The sequence below is a fragment of the Bos indicus x Bos taurus genome, chromosome 7 (assembly GCF_003369695.1).
Source record: "Bos indicus x Bos taurus breed Angus x Brahman F1 hybrid chromosome 7, Bos_hybrid_MaternalHap_v2.0, whole genome shotgun sequence".
Taxonomy (NCBI): Eukaryota; Metazoa; Chordata; class Mammalia; order Artiodactyla; family Bovidae; genus Bos; species Bos indicus x Bos taurus.
This window is the reverse complement of record NC_040082.1, coordinates 14888097-14911070: the sequence shown is the minus strand read 5'-3', so window position 1 is coordinate 14911070 and position 22974 is coordinate 14888097. Positions and strand designations below refer to the sequence as shown.

The 22974-nt window shown below is 41.7% G+C and overlaps 1 protein-coding gene across 1 annotated transcript in view; it reads right to left on the bottom strand.

Annotated features, from left to right (window-relative positions):
- Positions 1–3937: 3937 nt before the first annotated feature.
- Positions 3938–22974, bottom strand: part of PCSK1 (proprotein convertase subtilisin/kexin type 1) — a 46163-nt gene continuing 27126 nt past the window's right edge. Inside the window, exons 10-14 of the mRNA XM_027545568.1 lie at positions 15949–16182; positions 12734–12891; positions 11290–11423; positions 9361–9522; positions 3938–7052 (exon numbers count right to left, since the gene is read on the bottom strand). Of these exons, the coding sequence (XP_027401369.1) occupies positions 6675–7052; positions 9361–9522; positions 11290–11423; positions 12734–12891; positions 15949–16182 (1066 nt within the window). The 3' untranslated portion in view covers positions 3938–6674. The remainder of the gene's footprint in view (positions 7053–9360; positions 9523–11289; positions 11424–12733; positions 12892–15948; positions 16183–22974) is intronic.

Here is a 22974-nt window from a genome sequence, read left to right as displayed (position 1 = left end):
GCTGATGGAAGAGCCTACACCTTTAGCCACTTTGTGTTGCTGTTGCATTTTCAGACTTGCCCTTTGTAAAAGCCTCTTGATGAAAGTGAAAGAGGAGAGTGAAAAAGTTGGCTTAAAGCTCAACATTCAGAACATGAAGATCATGGCATCCGGTCCCATCACTTCATGGGAAATAGATGGGGAAACAGTGGAAACAGTGTCAGACTTTATTTTTCTGGGCTCCAAAATCACTGCAGATGGTGACTGCAGCCATGATATTAAAAGACGCTTACTCCTTGGAAGGAAAGTTATGACCAACCTAGATAGCATATTCAAAAGCAGAGACATTACTTTGCTGACAAATATCCATGTAGTCAAAGCTATGGCTTTTCCAGTAGTCATGTATGGATGTGAGAGTTGGACTGTGAAGAAAGCTGGGTGCCGAAGAATTGATGCTTTTAAACTGTGGTATTGGAGGAGACTCTTGAGAGTCCCTTGGACTGCAAGGAGATCCAAACAGTCCATTCTAAAGGAGATCAGCCCTGGGATTTCTTCGGAAGGCATGATGCTAAAGCTGAAACTCCAGTACTTTGGCCACCTCATGTGAAGAGTTGACTCATTGGAAAAGACTCTGATGCTAGGAGGGATTGGGGGCAGAAGGAGAAGGGGACAACAGAAGATGAGATGGCTGGATGGCATCACTGACTCGATGGACATGAGTTTGGGTCGGCTCCGAGAGCTGGTGATGGACAGGGAGGCCTGGCATGCTGCGATTCATGGGGTCGCAGAGTTGGACACGTCTGAGCAACTGAACTGAACTGAATAATGATGCAAGAAGTAAGTGTCAAGGATATAAGGCAGAACCAGACATAGAGGCTACTCTCCTCACATCAGAACGTCATCTAGATTGATGATCAAAACAGATAAGTCATCTGATGCTGGGGCTGCAAGAGACAGCGATAGAGCTAACGGTAGAAGAAAACAGTCACAATAGCCTTGGAGGAACAGATCTGAGATTGTTTCCCCCTACCTTTTCCTATGAACAAGAACCCTTTTTGAGCCTGTGGGCCCTTCCCCAGGTAGGTAAATGTTCAATGAAGATACCTACAACATGGGCTCTATGGAGGTAGAGGGTGTGTGGCTGTGGATGAGAGTGCTTTGTGGAGTTCCGGGCAAACTGTTTGGAATACAATGGAGGCCGGTTTTAGAAACCAGGAAGTGATTTTTGCCTCCTTTGCACATGCCCTGGGAATGGTGGACACATAATGGCCATAGTCACCTCTTTGTCATGCACTGATGATAAGGGTGCGTGTGTTAGTCACTCAGTTGCATCTGACTCTTTGTGATCCCATGGACTGTAGACTGCCAGGCTCCTCTGTCCATGGGATTTCCCAGGCAGGAATACTGGAGTGGATTGCCATTTCCTGCTCCAGGGGATCTTCTTGATCCAGGGATCAAACCCAGGTATCCTGCATTGCAGACAGGTTCTTTACCATCAGAGTCCCTAGAAAGCCAAGAATAGTGCTCACTTAGGAGAAGGCAATGGCGACCCACTCCAGTACTCTTACCTGGAAAATCCCATGGACAGAGGGGCCTGGTAGGCTGCAGTCCATGGGATTGCGAAGAGTCAGACACGACTGAGCGACTTCACTTTCACTTTTCACTTTCCTGCATTGGAGAAGGAAATGGCAACCCACTCCAGTGTTCTTGCCTGGAGAATCCCAGGGACGGGGGAGCCTGGTGGGCTGCCGTCTATGGGGTCGCACAGAGTCGGCCACGACTGAAGTGACTTGGCAGCAGCAGCAGCAATATACAAGCAATACAAATTATACAAATGTACAAATTGCAGGCTAAAACCGAAGTGAGCCAAAGCTTCTTCATTATTTTGTGACAGAACTTGATTTCTGTTAAAAGTTGCTTTTCTAATTAGTGGTATGAACTTGATCTCAGCCAATCACGTTTTCTTCCCTTACTCTGGGGTTTCATCTAGCTTCTGAGAGAGGCCAGTGGACTGTGACAGTTTTGGATGAGGGAGAGAGGGGAGCATAGATGTCTGCTCTGAGCTACCTTCTTCTGAAGCCATTGTCAGCTGAAACGTCCATTCTAGTCTTTGGGAAGTCTTGTGCTGATGATCAGTGTGGCTCCATTGTGTTACTCCTTGTAGGTTTGTGAGAGTCAGTTTTTCTCTCTGCTTTTGTTTACCTCCTAAATAAACTACCTGAACCCAGTCATTCATTGTCTGAGGCTCTGCTTTTAGGAGGAGCTGAACTAAGATCTTTAAAGATGAAAATTTCAGAGCTTGGGTAGGGTCTTTGTTTATCCTTGGGATCAGTATTAAGAAGTTTATGGCTTAATACTGGCTCTTTTTTGTACTCTAAGCTCAGGAATGGAGAAGGCAATGGCACCCCACTCCAGTACTCTTGCCTGGAAAAATCCCATGGACGGAGGAGCCTGGTGAGCTGCAGTCCAGGGGGTCGCGAAGAGTCAGACACGACTGAGCGACTTCACTTTCACTTTTCACTTTCATGCATTGGAGAAGGAAACAGCAACCCACTCCAGTGTTCTTGCCTGGAGAATCCCAGGGACAGGGGAGCCTGGTGGGCTGCCGTCTATGGGGTTGCACAGAGTCGGACATGACTGAAGTGACTCAGCAGCAGCAGCAGGCTCAGAAAGGCACAGTTTGAAAGGGATAGTATCAGTAGTGGAATGAACATGTGGAACTTTTTCTTTCATTATTTTGTGATACAGTAAGGCTGTGTAACCAACTACTCAAAGACTGTTGTCAAGGTGACAAGTTCAGTTTATTTAGGCTGCACTCATCTGGACAGCTCTGCTTCAGACTGTGAGTTGCCTGGATTTAGCTCCAGAATGTGAGTCTGCCTTGTATACATTTGTTCTGGAAACAGGCTGAAGGGGCTGTAGCTCCCAGAAACATGCTCTTCTCATAGCACTGATGCACTGAAAAGCAAGATACAAGCCAAACAGGTTTAAGATCCTTGATTGCCTTCTGTCTGCTAGTATTTCACTGACCAAAGCAGATCAAGCTTAGCATCCATAGGCCACGAAGGTACACTGTCCACCAGGGCAGAGAGAGTAGCATGAATAATAATCACCATCATGTGTATTAGTGTTATAGCCTTGCAAAATTATCAGGCAGTTAGGAAATGCGCTTCCTTCTTCTGGGTTTAAATTTATATTTAGGAATTGTCTGTCCTTGAGACATGTGTGTGTATTTGTGTTTTTACTTGCAGCCTGCGCATGGTTAATCCAGGACTTACTAAGTAGACATTTCAAAGAAATCAAACTATCTTTAATCCCCCTGGTGGGAAGACTTTGAAGATGGCTAGATGTGGAGAACAAAAACAAGTTGAATAGTCCTTCTGGAATTCTTGAGAAATCATTTTGGTTTTACTGAGTATTTATGACTTAGGAAGGGGGAATGCAGTCTGGGGGGGAACCAACCTCTGCGTAGGAAGGCGTCAGATTCTGAAATGGTGGGTGCAAAATCCTGGAATAAGGGTTTGGAGCAGGAGAGAAAATGGGCTGAGAATAGGAGATCAGAATTAGAAACTAGCGGGCTTCTGACGAGGGGCCCCTGAGAAGAATTTAATGCTGAGTTGCTGTAATCCGGCTGGTAAACAAAGTCACAATTAGTAAACTGTTGCAAGTGACTGCTCTCACATGCTGTCCCTGTAGTTATTATTTTTTTCCTCAGCACCTCAGTTAATGCTGTCACACAACTTTGTGTGTTGTCAAAAAAAAAAAGAAAATGGAAGACTGGCCTCTAAAGCAAGGAGAAATATACCTGTTAAAGTAGATTCTTAAATTGCCTTTAAGAAAGCCCAGTGAACTTAATGGAAACCTTCGCCTTTTAGTTTTTACAGTTCATTTAGGAAATATAATAAGAGAAGGAGATCCTGTTTTTGTTGGAAACATAAGCTTCTTTTTTCTTTTTGCCTTAGTGAGGAACCATTTATTCTTCAGATTTATAAGCATATTGTACATATTCTGGTTAATACATCAAGCGTATAATGTGGGAGTTCCTTTAAAAATGCTAAGATCACACATGTTAAACTCAGCTACACATTATATTAGGTTATGAGACAAATGTCACTTTTAATACCACAACATATACATATTACACTTTTTTTTTTCTCACCGACAGAGGAACATGCCTTTCAAAAATATTTTATTGGATGAAATGTTTTTACTCTCAGGAAAATTTTGGTTTTTAATATAATTTATTATGCCTTTTAAAATTCTGTTTGATAAAAGCATTTGGTAAAGCATTACAAATACCTGTAAAGAAAATATAGTTTAAAATTCTGAGGGAAATATTATATAAGTTTCCTCTTTTTACATTTTCACAAAAATCCACACAGGTACTAAGAAAGACTGACAAAAATATTTCAAGTCTGAACAATATGCTCCATGTTGGAAACATTCAAACATGACTTTATTTAACTATTAAAGCTTCTCTTGATTGAACCTTTGGCTATGGTCCAATGGTTGGTTGGGGTTTTAACCAGAAAAAGATACTGTTAGAAGGATGAAAAAGAAAGCTTCATACAAATTAGCACTAGTTTGGGAATGGGGTCAGGAGGTGTTTTCATCTGTTATTTTTTATTGGCCTCTCTGGGCCTTAGCTTTATTTTTTCATTGATTTATTTTTAACTCATTGAAAACTTAGTTATTTTTTTTTTCATGGTAACTGTCTGGTACTTTTCAGCTTTATGTAATACTTTTTGATGTGCTGCAATTTCCCAAAATTCTATTTAACACTGTGAATCATACAACATGTGATACCTCCATGATAGAGAGATACTGCTATTCCTTCAGGGGGACATCCTCAATACATGGTGCGTATTGCTCTAGAAATACCCTCATTCTGCACAATCGGGGGTGAAAGTCTGTCTTACCAAATTCACTTTAAAGCAAGTGACAGACCCTAGGGTTCCCCTGATCTAGTTCAGTGGCGTTCTCTTCCTGGTCCAGCAGCCTAATGAAGTTCAGACTTCATGGAAGGATCGCAAACAGCCGACTGAGTGGGAGAATGCCAGTACTGTCAGTGACTGGAGCCTTTATGAGAGCAAGAAACTAGGGCCTTGGCCAATTCATGAATTAGAATATGTGAGCATCTGGGTGAGGTGAGATAAAACACGTAAGTAAAACAAGATTTCAGGGGTATTTTCAAAGGTCTAAAATACCTTTTCTTTTTTGGCCAATAAATTAGATCGTGACAAATTCTTGTAATTATTGATTATCATACAGCTCCTACCTGAAAGAAGTTGGGGATGTTTTTTCCCTAATGCCTTTACACTGTGCATGTTCGTTTAGTGCAGGAATAGGCAAAATCAAATGCCTACTGAACGCGTGCCGGTCAGGCGGCCGTGATAAGCAGCATGGGTGGAGAGGTACCGTGGGGACGTGTGTCCAAGTCTGTAACTGCTCTGCCCCTGCTACTCAGCTCCGGTCAGCTGCTGCTGCGAGGGAAGATACATCTGACAGTCAGGTTTTATGTGAAATCTTACAGTTCCAATAATCATTCCCATTTTTAAAACATTTAACGTGCCAAACAAAATCTAGCTGAGGGTCAGATGCTGCCTGTGGGCGGCCAGCCTGTGTCCTCTGAGTTGGAGCTTGGAAACAATTTGAGAATTTGGAGACTATCATCCATAAGACTGGAGAAGCGCCTTCGGTGTCAAAGAACATAAACTCAAAGATCCAGAAAAACCTGCTCTAATGAATGTAGTTTAAAACACAACAAAACCTTCCATTGGCTCTCCCTATGATGAACATGTTCCTGTTATTACATTGCTTTTCCATGTTATGAGTGGTGATTTCCTGTTATGACCATTTAAAACAAAAATTATGACTAGGAATTGGCCAAGTCCCTAATACAAGCTTGTTCTAAGAAAGTGGTATCAATAGCTCTCTCAGTATTTAGTTTGTGGCTGAGAAAGGAGAATGCGACGGGGAAGAGAGGAAGGCCAGCACTCACAGCCTGAGTCGCAGTCACCTTCAGATCCATGGAGGCCTCTCCATGGTACACCAAGCAAAGAATATTCTGAAACTGCTCACACCAGCCAATGCAGGGTTTGAGGCCTGTTTCCAGATCTGAATAACCCAGCCTTTCCCCAAAGTGACCTAACGGCCTCTTCCTGAATGAGCAGCATTTTGGAGCAGAAAAGCCTGGGATATGAATCTAATTAAGAGCTCCTTCATTAGAGACTTTCCAAGCCCTTCTTTGGCATCAAAATTTGAAGAATCGTATGGCAAAGACAGGGGACAAGCTATTAGAAACTGTCTTCCTTCCTCTCATTTTTTTTTGCAGGCTGCTTTTTCAAAGTAATCTGTTGCCCTGTGTACCTTTTATTTTGAGACATGAAATGGGAGGCCCAAGTAGGCGTTCTCGTGTGGTATGAGGACCAGGTGTGAACTGTGGCCCCAGAAAGAACAAAACATTTGACTTGTGCAAGCAGGGAAGACGTGCTTTGTGCAATCAATTCAGGAAGTTGGATTTACTGCTTGAGCTCCTAGCTTTCAAATATCCAGTTTAGGGAGAAAAAGAAAAAGTACCACAAAGGATATTAGAAGCAGAAGAATCAATGACAAAACACCCACTTCAGACACAGGCAAAATCTAAGGGGGAAGGAAGAAGCGTGACTATCTCCGGCTTCGGACCAGCACGCATTTTAGTTTTCCTCCCTCAGAAGGTCCACCAGAGCTTGGAGCAGCCGGTCGTCCCTGTGCTTGTAAGGTTTCGTGTTGTAGAAGCCATCGACATAGTCGTTATACAGACTGTCCTCAGCGTCTTTAAGCTGGGAGGGTTTGTTCAGCCTTTCCAGGGCTTCATAGAAGTTTTCATAAGGGATGTTGGGCTTCGCACTTGGGGGCTTCTTTGGTGATTGCTTTGAGGGTGAGTTTTTGCTGAAAGCGCTCTGCAGGAGTCTCAGCATGGCTTCAGAAGGGGCGCCCTCTGCCAGCTCATCCCTTCTGCCCCCGACTCCACTGCCACTGGGGCTTTGGGATGCCTGAGCGTTCTCATCCAGGCCCTCTTGTGTAGGCTGCTCCTGAAACACAGAAAGCCACCGGCCAAGGGGAGAAAGCTCGTTATTTAGGAGCCAGCAAGGCAGCTACAACACACACCCACTGCCTGTCCCTCACGAGGCTGTCTGGGGAGCAGAGAGAGTGCAAAGCTTGGACTCATACTAACTGGGGTTTCAGTCTGCATTTTCCCATTCACTAATTCATCTTTGAAGCGAAGTGAAATAAGAGTCACTCAGTCATGTCTGACTCTTTGTGACCCCATGGACTATCCAGTCTATGGAATTCTCCAGGCCAGCATACTGGAATGAGTAGCCTTGCCCTTCTCCAGGGGCTTTGGCACCTTTTTAAGTGGGGAAGTTCAGAGGAAGTTCTCCCTGAACTTCCCCTGTCATATGGCAGGAAGAATTCCTCCGTTTCTTGTGGGTTTTGAAGTCTGAATGGGATGATGTAGGTGAGTGCGCATACCTGTTGGTTTCCTTTGCTTTTTGGCCTGCTATAGTAGAATGCATGTTATTTAATAACACTGAATTCATTCACTTTAATGTCTTTTTTTTTATCATATATATAATTTTTTAAATTTTTTTTTAATTTTATCTTACTTTAAAGTCTTAAGTTCTGGATGGAAAAGTTAATTGTAAAAGATAGTATGGCCTTATTGTATGGAAAATCAACAGTGTGGCACTCCCTTTCCTCCCATCCATGTTTTGGGAAGGAGCTGCTGATAAGACAGGCAGGAACTCCTGCAGAGGCACCAGTAATGCTGTTGTGTGGCAGCTCTCTGGAGGCCTCTTGCTCTGTTAGGAGCTGCCCTTCCAGCTGCTGAATTGTCAGAAAGGGTCTGGGAAGAGACTCAGGCAGTGGTCTAGGAAAGGCGGGCACTGGAGAGATCAGAGAAGCGTTTCTTGGTCACCTGTTGTGGAACTATTTCACTATTTTAACAATCAAAAGAAAAGTGAAGGTGAAGTTGCTCAGTCATGTCCAACTCTTTGTGATCCCATAGACTATAGCCCACCAGGCTCCTCCGTCCATGGGATTTTCCAGGCAAGAGTACCGGAGTGGGTTGGCATTTCCTTCTCCAGATCTTCCCAACCCAGGGATTGAACCCAGGTCTCCTGCATTAGTAGGCCGACATTTTACCATCTGAGCCACCAGGGAAGTCCTTAACAATCAAAGGGTTCTGTTAATACCCCTTAGGGAATCTTGGAGGAAAATTTCCTGCAGGGCGCCCCCTGCCTCCAGGACTGTGATGAGGAGGCCTCTGGGATAGGGCCCCAGCGGAAGCTATTTTGCAGAATGTAAATGGGGCTAGAATATGAGCTGAGGCCTTCACACAGCTAGTTTATACCTTTCTTGAATAAAGAATGTCTTTGTATCTTCCAAAACACCGGTCACAGAGCCAGGCCTGATCAGGGAAGGTCGTCCTGGAAACTCTGATAACCTACCTGCTACAATCTGAGGCACAGTGCCAGAGGCCTGGGGGGACACACAGATAAAGAAAATGTGTTTTCTGCCCACCATCTGATAAGGGAGAAGCCAGTGGCTTCTGGCTGAGACCTGGGAATGTAACTGACTGACTTCAGCTTTCCTCAGCAAGTTTCTGAGAAAAACTGGGATTCTGTAGCTCCCCTTGGAGTTACCAAGAAGCATCAGTTAAGGAATTAGTAAAGAGAAGCATGCATGATTTGGTCACTTGATCCTTGGTCTTCTTTCTGTAAAATGAACATACTGAGATCTATCCTTTTTAGGTTATAAGCATTATAAGTTAAATGAGACAGTGTGGAAAATCCTTTAAAACTAGGTGCAATACCAACATTAGGTATATGTGAGCCTACAAAAAGATAGCTTTCTTTAAAATTTGATACTGTTCTAAATGGAGAAAATTCATGTTCAAGAATTGAATAATATTGAATTCATTCATTTTAATTTCTAAATTTTGGATAAAAGAAGAAGTGAGACAATTTTCTATCAAAAATAAAGTTCACTTCTACTCCCTTTCCTCCCAACCCATTTTTTAACTCACTTCCTGCCTAAAAGGCGCAGGTTCACCCACTACATTGTTGATTGCGCGTGCATGCTAAGACGCTTCAGTCATGTCCAGGTCTTTGTGACGCTATGGACTGTAGCCCACCAGGCTCCTCTGTCCATGGGATTCTCCAGGCAAGAATCCTAGAGTGGGTTGCCCTGCCCTCCTCCAGGGGATCTTCCTGACCGGGGGATTGAACCCACATCCCTTATGTCTCCCGCACTGGCAGGCAGGTCCTTTACCACTAGCGCCACCTGGGAAGCCCAGTTCAGAGAAGAGCATGCCAGGAAGAACAGAGCCGCACGGACCTCCCCGGAGTCCACCACCTTCTCCACGCCTCTTCGGTCGTTCTGCACGGTGTTGTAAGATGTGTACACCCGGGGCTGTTTCATGTGCTCTGGCTGGGAAGAGGTCCCGTGCAGGATCAGCTTCCAGGTCACGATTCTTCCCTCGTTTTGTATTCTTCCAGACTAACGAATAAGCATACATAATGTTAGTGTGTGTTCTGAGCAGTATAAAACACACGGCTTCAAGATAGCTGAGAGATTTTATAGTGAAAACCTAACTTTCAAATTCTGTGCATTCCGTGTGTAGAGCTCTGTGTATAAAAACATAAACCACTAGACTCACTCTTGCGATGAAAACGAGTAGTTGACAGGTTCAGAGATTTACAAACTGGTTGTTTTTAATTTATAAAGGAGAACTCTCTGTGTGAACCTTCTTTTCTATATTGGGTGTGTTCTTGAAAAGTTGACAGTACCATATATAATGGGAATTATATTTACCAATTATCAACTTGTAGAAACATTCCATTGGAATGAAAGTCTAGAGTATTATAAATAGCCTTCAACACTGAGCAGTCCTTAAGAACTGTATATTTGTGGGAATAATAATTTTTACAGGCTCGACAATTATGTTAAAAATAATGTGCTAAAATCTAAAATATCTAAAAAAAAAAACAAACAAACTCTAAAACTGTAGCCAGATTTTGCAAACTTGATATAAAACAGTCCCATCTTGGTTAACAGATTTTCTTAGTTTCCTTGTGGTGACATTGAGTTAAAGAATGGAGGCCAACTTCAGGAACAGAACCATCAACTAAAAACGTTTTTTTCTGCCCCGTATGAGAGCAGAAATTTTTACCACTTCCATGGCTAAATCACAATTTTAACGGTCTTTAGGTGAAAGCTATTCTTGGAGAAAAAAGTAACAATGACTGTAGAATTTCTATTAATTTAATTGACTCTTCAAGGATTTAAAATCATTTATTTTTGAAAAGTTATCTAGACATTAAATCTGGTGCTACTGATACTTATAACACTGCTAGCTCTGGAGAACTTGAACCCGAAACACCATTCATTTATATGCTCACCTATAGAAAATGCTGGAGAAATGATATAAAAATAAATGACTCAACTGAATTTGAATTTTGCTCCGACACTATATTTAGGGACTGTGTCACAATTATAGAAGAATATCAGAGTGTTAGCAAACAAAGAAAACTGAGAAATACTTTTACTTGTTTCATAACTGAAATAAAACAAAAAAATCATATTAAATAAAATATCTTGTCTAACAAGTAAACTACTTCTAAATAACCACTGTGGTAATATTGTTAAGAGTTTCTTTATATGACCCCAGCAGATGTTAGTCGCTCAGTCATAACTCTTTGCAACCTCTTTGCAACCTCATGACCTGTAGCTTCCCAGGCTCCTCTGTCCATGAAATTTTCCAGGCAAGAATACTGGAGTGGGTTGCCACTTCCTACTCCAGGGGATCCTCCTGACCCAGGAAAGGAACCCCCATCTCTTGCATCTCCTGCATTGATAGGCAGATTCTTTACCACTAGCATCACCTGGGGAACCTTGACCCCAGCAGAGTGTCATAGTAAAGCTGGTGTAGCATTTACAGCCATGCTTGTAAATACAGCTGATTCTGGTGTCTGAGTAGCTCACGTGGCTGGCTGTGTTCTGACATGGAAACATTTGTCCCACAGTCTGTCACGATGTGCATCAAAATGTTTTTTCTCCCTTCTTACATGGCTGGTGCCTAATTTTTTTTTTAATTATTATTTTTTTAGCCAAGTGGGCAGAGCTTAAAATATATATACCTTCTCCTTGGCCTCTCTAAGGAGTGATCAAAGTTCCTTTGGGTCCTTACTGATGGGCTAACTTTAAAAGTGCTTCTGAGTGTTTAAAAGTGAGCTTGTGGGTCAGTAGCCTTTCATTCATACTTACCATGTCTGCAATTCGCAAAGTCCAAGTGCCTATGGGGTTCTCTCCCCACGTGTGAACAGACATGAAGTCCCAGTTCTTAAAGCCATTGGGAGAGGTGTCCCGCTCTCTTTCAGCCAACAGTACGGTGCTGGTTCCTGTTTTCATGCAAGAAACACAAGTTAATGTGTGTCCTGACAGAACCGATAGCAGGACGCACTCCAGCGTTTGATAACTGAAAAAGAAAGCGGGGAGACATAAGCCTTAATTTCCCTTTGAATATAATGCCAGGATGGCAACATGCCCAAGGGAAAAAAAGGTTTATTCCCAGTACGTAGTGCATTGCCTGGCATATAATAAGTTCTCAGTAAATATTCTAGAAAAATACATAATGGCTGGATATATTGAATAAGGTTTATTTGAATAAGGAGAACTCAGAGAACTATGCTTATGAACTACATTGAAGAAGAGGATCAGAGACCTAACATACATATTAATGGAACTATCATTTTGAAATTTAAGAGAAAAATTTTAAAATTTAATAGATTCCTGGGTCTATAATATAGCATAGACATAACAAAACCATGTATAATTTACTAATATCTTTTGATATAAAAATTCCTAGTAAGAGTTACTGTAAATGTTCACATCCAAGTTCTCTATAGATCAGTAAATAATATTTTCAAGAGAAAATGTCAGTAAAAAAGCATTCTACCAGTATTTGGGGCCAGTTCCCAGATATTAAGAAAGCACATTTCCAAAATTAACAAAGCCAGCTCCAAACCTCTAGTAAGTTCATATTCTAGAAGGATGTTATAGAGATAGCTCATCTTTTTCATACATCACTTATAGGAATTGAATTTAGTCACTTGAATCCTATTAAAGTATAAAAAAGGATTGGGACAGCTTCTCCTAGTTGGATTGTAGCTTATATTTCACAAACTACCACCCATGATCTTGTTTGATTTAGTAACTTTACAGGAAAGGACAAATATCAATATATCATATCATATACCCTTAATCATGTAATTGTGGAAAATTTCTTTAATCTTCCTAACTCTCATAGATCAGAATTCTCAGTTTTTTAATTAATTCCTTGGATGTGTCTGATGTATCTGTCAGTTTAATTATTAGACTAACTTTCACTAATGAGAGAAATGAATGATATGGATCAGTGATGTGGGAAAATGAACAGTTTCAAAATGCATAACTCAGAGGGTTTATTAATTGGTATTATCTGAGTAAATGTCATTCTTCGCTTATCTAAGGATCAGTTGAAATAAACAGGGTAGATAGAGTTCTGATGCCAAAAAAAAAAAGCATATTTTTTAAGTCCTGAAAGTATCTATTGAAAGACTTAGGCCTATATATAAGCAAAAATCAATCATCGATTTGAAATCATTTAATTTATGCTTAAAAATTTAAACACATAGTTTAGAATAAATTGAATTTTTTTTTTTAAACTTACCAGCGGCCGAAGTGAGGGTGACATGAAGGTCTCCTCTGCGGGAATATTCAATTGTTGCTTCAAATTGCACATGTTCCAGTGACTTGATAGCATTTTCTTGACCTTCACAAGCTCTTGTTGGAATTTCTATGATGACTTCTCCATTAGCTTTCAGGGCTCTAAATACATTACAGAATCATCAGTGAACAAAGTTGCATCTCTTCCTTACATTTTATGGAAATGTGTACACAGCACTCTTAAGTAGATACTCGGCTAGGCGTGTTATCTCTGTTATGAGTAGAACCCCATGAAGACAGACCGGTAAATCTCTGGAGGAGGAAATGGCAAGCCATTCCAGTAATCTTGCCTGGAAAATCCAAGGACAGAGAAGCCTGGCAAGCTATAGTCCATAGGGTCTCAAAGAGTCAGGACTGAGCATGCCAGCACGCATACATACAGATAAACAGAGCAGAGTAGAAACCCAGAAATAAACCCACCCATTAGACCTGAAACTGTAAAAGTTCTAGAAGAAAACATAGGGACAAAGTTTCATGACATTGGTCTTGGCAGTGATTTAATGGATATAGCAATAAAAGCACAGGCAGCAAAAGATAAATAAAAATAAACGAGGACCACATCAAAAAGCTTCTGCACAGCAAAGGAAACAGACTGAAAAGGCAGCCTAAGAACAGTAGACAATACGTGATAAACGGCTAATCTCTAAAATACATAAGAACTCCTATAACTTGATAGCAAAAATCCTAACAATCCGATTCAAAACAATGAGCTGAGGACCTGAATAGACATTTCTCCAAAGAAGACATACAAATGGCCAATAGATATGTGGGGGGCGGGGGACAAAGTTCACAGTAATTAATCATCAGGGAAATTCAAATCAAGACCCAAATCAAGATACCTATCAAGATCAGGATGACTATTACTTAAAAAAAAATAAAGATAAAAAAGATAAGAAAAGACAAGTGTTGGTGAGGATGTGGAGAAATTGGAGCTCTTGCACAACTGGTGGGAACGCAAAATGGCACAGCCAGTATGTAAAACAATATGAAACTTCCTTAAAAAATAAAACTACCAAAGTGAAGAGGAACTCAAAAGCCTCTTGATGAAAGTGAAAGTGGAGAATGAAAAAGTTGGCTGAAAGCTCAACATTCAGAAAACGAAGATCATGGCATCCGGTCCCACCACTTCATGGGAAATAGATGGGGAAACAGTGGAAACGGTGTCAGACTTTATTTTTTCTGGGCTCCAAAATCACTGCAGATGGTGACTGCAGCCATGAAATCAAAAGACGCTTACTCCTTGGAAGGAAAGCTATGACCAACCTAGATAGCATATTCAAAAGCAGAGACATTACTTTGCCAACAAAGGTTTGTCTAGTCAAGGCTATGGTTTTTCCTGTGGTCATGTATAGATGTGAGAGTTGGACTGTGAAGAAGGCTGAGCGCCGAAGAATTGATGCTTTTGAACTGTGGTGTTGGAGAAGACTCTTGAGAGTCCCTTGGACTGCAAGGAGATCCAACTAGTCCATTCTGAAGGAGATCGGCCCTGGGATTTCTTTGGAAGGAATGATGCTAAAGCTGAAACTCCAGTACTTTGTCCACCTCATGTGAAGAGTTGACTCATTGGAAAAGACCCTGATGCTGGGAGGGATTGGGGGCAGGAGGAGAAGGGGACGACAGAGGATGAGATGGCTGGATGGCATCACTGACCCGATGGACATGAGTCTGGGTGAACTCTGGGAGTTGGTGATGGACAGGGAGGCCTGGCATGCTGCGATTCATGGGGTCGAAAAGAGTCAGACACGACTGAGTGACTGATCTGATCTGATCTGATCTGATGAGCCAGCAATCTCACTTCTGGATATTTATTCAAAAGAATTGAAATCAGGGTCTCAAAGAGTTACTAGCATCCCCATGTTCATTGCAGTATTATTCTTAATAGCCAAGCTGTGGGGACAACCTCAACATACCTCAATAGATGAATGGATAAGGAAAATATGATATTTATTTTCAATGGAACATTAACTTTAAAAAAGAAGGAAATTCTGCTATATGTGACAGTATGGATACAACGTGAGGATATTATGCTGGGCGAATGAACCAGCCACAGGTAGATAAATATTGCATAATTCTATTCATACAAGATGTCTAAAATAGTCAAATTCATAGACTCAGACAGTGGAATGTTGGTTGCCTTGGGTTTGTTGGGGTGGGGGGATGGACAGTTACTAATCAGTGGGCATCAAGTTTCAGTTAAGCAAGATGAGTAAGTTCTAAAGATCAGCTATACATTGTACCAATAGTTAACAGTTATGTATTGTACACTTAACAACTTAAGGGGGTAGATCTCATGTTGAGTTCTGAACATAAGGGGAGAAAAGTAAATGGTAAGGAACACAAACACAGATATTTGAATGCAATAAACTATTTGTTATGGCATGAAATTCAAACAGGTTTCTCTTATATTAATCCAAAAATGGTCCATTACTGAAACATACCTTTTTCAGAAATGATTTTATCTCCCTAACGCATGCCCTCCAAGCCTCCCACCCTTGGGTATTTTGTGTGAGTGTGCCTTCAGTATAGTTGTGGTTGTCTTGATACCAGATTCTGCTTCTGCACCTAGATGTAGATGGACAAGTATATTCTAAATGAAAGCCTTGGGGCATAAAGCGGGGTTCTTTTGGAAGTCGGTTTTGGGTAACACTGGTTGGCAAGTACTGCATCTCATCAATTCTAAGATGCATTAAAAAAAATTTAACATCTTTGAATTTGGGATGAATTTTAATAAACTGATGATTTGTAATAGTTCAATTGGCAGTGATTTTTCTTAGTGGTCTATAGGACAGTGGAGCACATTTAGTTCAATCACTCAGTCATGTCCGACTCTTTGCGACCCCATGAACTGCAGCATGCCAGGCTTCCCTATCCATCACCAACTCCCGGAGCTTGCTCAAACTCATATCCACCGAGTTGGTGCACATTAGCTTACTGCTATATTGTTGGAGATGGGCTATGAAAGGAAAATACAAGTGTGTTGTTAACATGATTTGCAAATCTTCAGTCTCTGTGACCTCTCATGGAGCCGCAGGGAACACTGGCAAATGCCATCCCTATCTACTTCAGAAGGGCAGGGGAGAAAAATTAGGCAGAGTGACAAGCATCATTCTCAAATAGTGCCATGGCACACAATTGTTTAAAATTCCTGGAGACACTTACCTGGGCTCAAAGTCATTGTCCTTGACAACACATTCCTTCTTCTCAGGCACACTGCTCCAGGTGCTGGGATCAGCCAAATCCACCAGAGCCTTGGCATTTAGCAGCCCGAATCCAAATCGACTGTTCACCATCAAGCCTGCTCCGTTCTTTTTCCATCCAGGGTTATTGGCCAGTGGGTCATACTCAGAGGTCCATACAACCAAGTGCTGCATATCTCGCCAGGTGAGATTGGGACTGGACAGGAAGTGACCGAAAGAATGTTCAGGGGCAAAAAGGAGTTTCCTCGCAAAAGCAAGTGTTAAAAACAAGCATCTCCATTCAGAGATGGTGAGGTGTCTTTTTGCAACTGTGCCTCTGTAATTTTAATGTGCATCACTATTGGTATATCTTTCATTCAGAATTAAAAATTCAGTCTTATAAATTATTAAATTTTGGTTTTCAGTGCTGTAGAAATGTAGGACCAAGTTCTAATGACTTACACTTGACTGGAGCAAAGATTGAAAATGATGACACTTCCTTTGTGTCCTCCATCCTTATGCTGTCCCTTATCAGCCTTAGAATTTTCAACATTGTGAACCCACAGTTGAGGTCTTGACTTAGATTTAGACACAGACTGGTTACCCACTCCTAAATGTTTTTTTGTCTCTTTTTTTATATGGCAAAAGTGTCAAGAAGCTCTTAGCGACTTGAGCTCATTCTTACAAGCACCATGCTGAACAGAGTGGGAATATGCAAGAAAGTAGTTCATGTCTTTAAGAAGCTTCAGTCAGTTCAGTTGCTCAGTCATGTCCGACTCTTTGAAACCCCATGGACTGCAGCACATGAGGCTTCAAATCCAGTAAAAGAACTAGTCTTTTAAAAAACTGTATCTATTGAATCCTGTATTCATAGCATAATGTATTGTTGGACTTACACCCGTGGTGGATTCATATTGATGTATGGCAAAACCAATACAATATTGTAAAGTAAAAATAATAATAATAAAAAAATGATAAAAAGGCAAAATATTCAGATTAATACTTGTTTGGCCAGTAATATAGCATGTAATCAAATTACTTAAAAAAAGAAATAATTCTTTGGGAATGGAAGGGTTCTAGGAAGGCTCTTCTAGGAGGAAATATTTTGAGATGAACTTTAAAGGATGGGTAGAACATTAAGAAGTGGAGAGAGAGAATGAGAGATGAGGCAATGGAGCAAAACCTCTGAGCAGGGGAAATATAGGATATGCCCAGAGTATGGAAACAGTCTGGTTTATTGGAGCAGGGAAGAGGTGAGGAGGAATACTGAGCCAGGTGGTGAGGACCTTGAATGCCAGGAAAAGGAGCTTATACTTTATCCTTTGGGCAAGGGGGCGCCATCGAGGATTTTTGAGCAATGAAATGGTATAATCAGAAGTCTTGGTAAAATTAATTTAATAGCAACATAAGGATAAATAAGAGGTGCATGGGTGTGTTGGGTCTCTTAATAATGAAGACAAAGCCTTCCCTGATCACCTTATTTAAGATTTCAACTCCCCCCAAATACTCCTGTGCTCTCTTATCTTGCTGTACTTTGTTTTTATTCTTTTATACTGCTTATCATCTAGTAACATACTGAGCAACTCATTTCTTTTGTGTGTTATTAGCATCTGTCTCACCTCCTAGAATCAGCAATGAAAAGAGCTGAGATTTTTTTCCTTCTTGTTCTCTGATGTGCACCAACCACTCAAAAGAATGCCAGGCACAGGGTATATGCTGGGTAAATATTAGCTGGTTGGATGGTTGAATGTGTCTAAGTGTTGTTGCTGCTGCTGCTACTAAGTCGCTTCAGTCGTGTCTGACTCTGTGTGACCCCATAGACGGCAACCTACAAGGCTCCCCCGTCCCTGGGATTCTCCAGGCAAGAATACTGGAGTGGGTTGCCATTTCCTTCTCCATGAATGAAAGTGAAAACTAAACATTAAGTCGCTCAGTCATGTCTGACTCTTCGAGACCCCATGGACTGCAGCCTCAGATCAGTTGCTCAGTCGTGTCTGACTCTTTGCAACCCCATGAATCGCAGCACGCCAAGGCCTCCCTGTCCATCACCAACTCCTAGAGTTCACTCAGACTCACGTCCATCGAGTCAGTGATGCCATCCAGCCATCTCATCCTCTGTCGTCCCCTTCTCCTCCTGCCCCCAATCCCTCCCAGCATCAGGGTCTTTTCCAATGAGTCAACTCTTCACATGAGGTGGCCAAAGTACTGGAGTTTCAGCTTCAGCATCATTCCTTCCAAAGAAATCCCAGGGCCGATCTCCTTCAGAATGGACTGGTTGAATCTCCTTGCAGTCCAAGGGACTCTCAAGAATCTTCTCCAACACCACAGTTCAAAAGCATCAATTCTTTGGTGCTCAGCCTTCTTCACAGTCCAACTCTCACATCCATACATGACCACAGGAAAAACCATAGCCTTGACTAGACGAACCTTTGTTGGCAAAGTAATGTCTCTGCTTTTGAATATGCTATCTAGGTTGGTCATAGCTTTCCTTCCAAGGAGTAAGCGTCTTTTGATTTCATGGCTGCAGTCACCATCTGCAGTGATTTTGGAGCCCAGAAAAATAAAGTCTGACACCATTTCCACTGTTTCCCCATCTATTTCCCATGAAGTGGTGGGACCAGATGCCATGATCTTTGTTTTCTGAATGTTGAGCTTTCAGCCAACTTTTTCACTCTCCACTTTCACTTTCAGCAAGAGGCTTTTGAGTTCCTCTTAACTTTTTGCCATAAGGGTGGTGTCATCTGCATATCTGAGGTTATTGATATTTCTCCCAGCAATCTTGATTCCAGCTGTGTTTCTTCCAGTCCAGCCTTTCTCATTTTGTACTCTGCATATAAGTTAAATAAACAGGGTGGCAATATACAGCCTTGACGAACTCCTTTTCCTATTTGGAACCAGTCTGTTGTTCCATGTCCAGTTCTAACTGTTGCTTCCTGACCTGCATACAAATTTCTCAAGAGGCAGATCAGGTGGTCTGGTATTCCCATCTCTTTCAGAATTTTCCACAGTTGATTATGATCCACACAGTCAAAGGCTTTGGCATAGTCAATAAAGCAGAAATAGATGTTTTTCTGGAACTCTCTTGCTTTTTCTATGATCCAGCAGATGTTGGCAATTTGATCTCTGGTTCCTCTGCCTTTTCTAAAACCAGCTTGAACATCAGGAAGTTCACGGTTCACATATTGCTGAAGCCTGGCTTGAGAATTTTGAGCATTACTTTACTAGCATGTCAGATGAGTGGAATTGTGTGGTAGTTTGAGCATTCTTTGGGATTGGAATGAAAACTGACCTTTTCCAGTCCTGTGGCCACTTCTGAGTTTTCCAAATTCGCTGGCATATTGAGTGCAGCACTTTCACAGCATCATCTTTCAGGATTTGGAATAGCTCAACTGGAATTCCATCACCTCCACTAGCTTTGTTCGTAGTGATGCTTTCTAAGGCCCACTTCACATTTCAGAATGTCTGGCTCTAGGTCAGTGATCACACCATCGTGATTATCTGGGTCATGAAGATCTTTTTTGTACAGTTCTTCTGTGTATTCTTGCCATCTCTTCTTAATATCTTCTACTTCTATTAGGTCCATACCATTTCTGTCCTTTATCGAGCTCACCTTTGCATGAAATGTTCCTTTGGTATCTCTGATTTTCTTGAAGAGATTCCTAGTCTTTCCCATTCTGTTGTTTTCCTCTATTTCTTTGCATTGATCACTGAAGAAGGCTTTCTTATCTCTTCTTGCTATTCTTTGGAACTCTGGATTCAGATGTTTATATCTTTCCTTTTCTCCTTTGCTTTTCGCTTCTCTTCTTTTCACAGCTATTTGTAAGGCCTCCCCAGACAGCCATTTTCCTTTTTTGCATTTCTTTTCTATGGGAATGGTCTTGATCCCTGTCTCCTGTACAATGTCACGAACCTCATTCCATTGTTCATCAGGCACTCTATCTCTCAGATCTAGGCCCTTAAATCTATTTCTCACTTCCACTGTATAATCATAAGGGATTTGATTTAGGTCATACCTGAAGGACTGCAGCCTACTAGCCTTAAATACAATTTTAAAACTTACTGCCATTAGTCATTAGAAGTCTTTCATGATCCCAGGCCTTTCCTTAGCTTTGAGACCTGCATTGTTTCTATCAGGCCAGTCAAGCCTTATTTAGATAAAGAAATGCCTAAGTTGCATCCTCCAGGCTTCTGTCTTATCACCAGGTTGTGAAACAGCCAACAGGGGAGTCTGGCTCAGTTTGCTGTTGTCTCCCCAGAGCTGATCATGGGCGGATTTAACAATCCCTCAGTGACAACAGGGGGTGGTGCATACTCCTAAACATGGAGGAGTCTGCTCCTGGTTACAATCCCAGTCCTCATAAGAAGCTTTACAAAGTCTGTATCTGGTGGCCTCGTGGGCACGCTGCCCTCTGCATGCCAGCCTGGGTGCCAAGCCCACGTATCGCCCTCTCTTAAGGGAGCTGTAGTAGTCAAGGACTCCAGTCCTCCTCTCCCAGCAAGCTCTTCACATATTTACATTCCTGGGCCTTCTTATCTGAGGTCTTGGGCAGCTCGGCCAAGGCCTCCTGATGGGGGCAAGAGGGGGAAACCTTGAAAACACCTCTCCCCACTCTGACTCAGTGCCCAGGACTTCTCCACTCCCAGCCTTACCCATCACCCCCACCCTATCCCAGAGGCTTGCGTTGGCTCCCTCAACAGTGAGACAACAAGCCCCCATGTCCATACTTTTAACCTGACCTTCAACTGGTGCACCTTTCCATGGTGGGGGTGGGGGGGATGGATCAGGGAAAGTTGGTGTTTTCTCTGGTTTTAGACTCTGGCTTACACCGTCATGGTAAGTCATTGAAGGCTTAACTCTTTCATTTTTGGTGTGTTACTTTAAAGCTGCTCTGACTCCTAGAAGCTTAATATGCCTTCTCTCTGCTCAGCTGAGCTCCTGGCAAATGTCAGGCTTCAACCCAGGGAGTGACTGATAGAGCCCTTGGAAAGACTCTAGTTCAGTGATTCTCCAAGGTTCAAGGCGGCTTGCATCATAATCACCCGGTACACTTGCAAATAATGAAAATTCTTGAGTCCCACCCTGAACCGACTGAGCCAAAATACTTGAGGGTAGGGAGGGATTTTATATTTGAAAAAGCTATCCAGCCAGTTTTGTGTTACAGCTACAATAATAGGAGTTGAAAGAAAGAATACAAGTATCTATCTAATTAAGGTAATTAGAAGTCACTGGGGTCAGAATCATGGCGTCAGAATAGGGAGTAGTAAAAAGCACATTAAATTATATTCTATTACCAAGGACCCGTGTGACCTTAAGCAAGCCACTTCGTCTCCCTGGGCCTGAATGGACTCACCTCTAAGATGAGAGGTCGAGTATGACAGTCTGACCTCCAATCTGCCCAGGATCATATATATTCTCCTTCATTGTAGATCTCGTATCCACACTGGCCATCCCACGTTGATGAATAATTAACTAGCTGAGCAGAAATGGCTGTTTTCTCCATGTGGAAACTAATTCTGGCCTATATAGCATGTTATTGAAATTCGTGCTTCCTTCTAGTCTTTTAAAAGGAGTTTTAGGTCAAAGCCTCTTACCAAAGGTGGTCTCACTGAGCTAGGCTGTGGGCCACATGCCAGTTTACCTCTTGGACTCTCGTGTGTGTGTGTGTGCACGGGTGTGTGTGTGTGTGTGCACGTGTGTGTGTGTGTGTTGGGATGAGGATAGGTACCAAGGAGGTAAAAGTCATGGTCTTGATAATCATGCTAATCAAACACGAAGCAGATTTCTATAGTTAGAGCATTGGTTTTTATTCACTTGCAGGTTTTGTTTTATTTTTGATTATTTTCTTTTACCTATTCTTTGCAAAATATCCAAAGAGGCTTCATTGTCAGGCAGTTAGGAAAATTAAGGCTATTTCTCTAACAGAGTTATTTTTCATTTGAGTGATTGCATTTCATAAAGTGAAAGGGACCTTCTAACAGCAGTGCATCTCATTCCTGACAGCCTTCCTCTGTTAATTAGCATCTCGCTCCTCGATGGCATCCACAATAATTAAATTTTTTAAAATCTGCATTGGGTTGCTAATCAAGGATATGTTTACAGAAAATAAGGGCTTTGGAATTAAACATTGGAATTAAGCATTGCTTCTAATTAGGAGAATGTAGGTAAAGTATTCTGGAGACAAAATTCTAAAATGAAAAAGTCTTAGAGGCTACCTGGTTTAGCCTCTAATCACAACTAGGAAAGCCTGGATGTTAAAGATTTTAGTTAAAGATTTCTTGGTTACATTTCCCAACCTCTCGAAGCCTCAGTTTCATCCTTAATAAAATGCAATTAATAATTTATATGTCACAAGGATGTTGTAAGAATTAGAGTTAGCATTGTATAGAAAGAGATTAGCACGGGTTATGGCCCATGGTAGTAGCCTGATAAATGCTGAATGCTGTTATTCATGATAAATTTAGCCCAGAGTTGTTCTTCATTCTCCATAGGTGTTACTTAAGGAAGAACACATGGTTAAATGATTCTCCCAATCGTGTTTGTCTACGGACTCTTCTAGAAATTCTGGCATTCCGATTTTCTGAAATAATCATCTGATATAGACAACTGAATAGAGCAAAGAAAACTGTCCATCTGAGAACAGACATCTCAATAATTTGTATGTACTTTGGCAGGAAGTTTATAAATGTTGAGATAGATTATGTCCATCTTACTGATGACTGAATCAAAATGAAAGGAATTAAATTCTTATGACGTGCACTAGGGAGATCATAGACTCTTAATGTCTCTCAAATCGTGAGCAGCGTAAGAATCTGATGGAACTGCAAACCATTCTCCCCAAAATGCCAGACACACACTCCTAAACATGTCTGCATCTAGTCGCAAAGAAGTTCTTGGGCCCCGTATGTTTTGTAACAATCCGTGGGGCCCCTGCTTTATAAAGTAATCCATTAGGAATCAGCTGAGATTAATGGGCTAGATCATCCTTAGATAATTTTCTCTGTATACCAA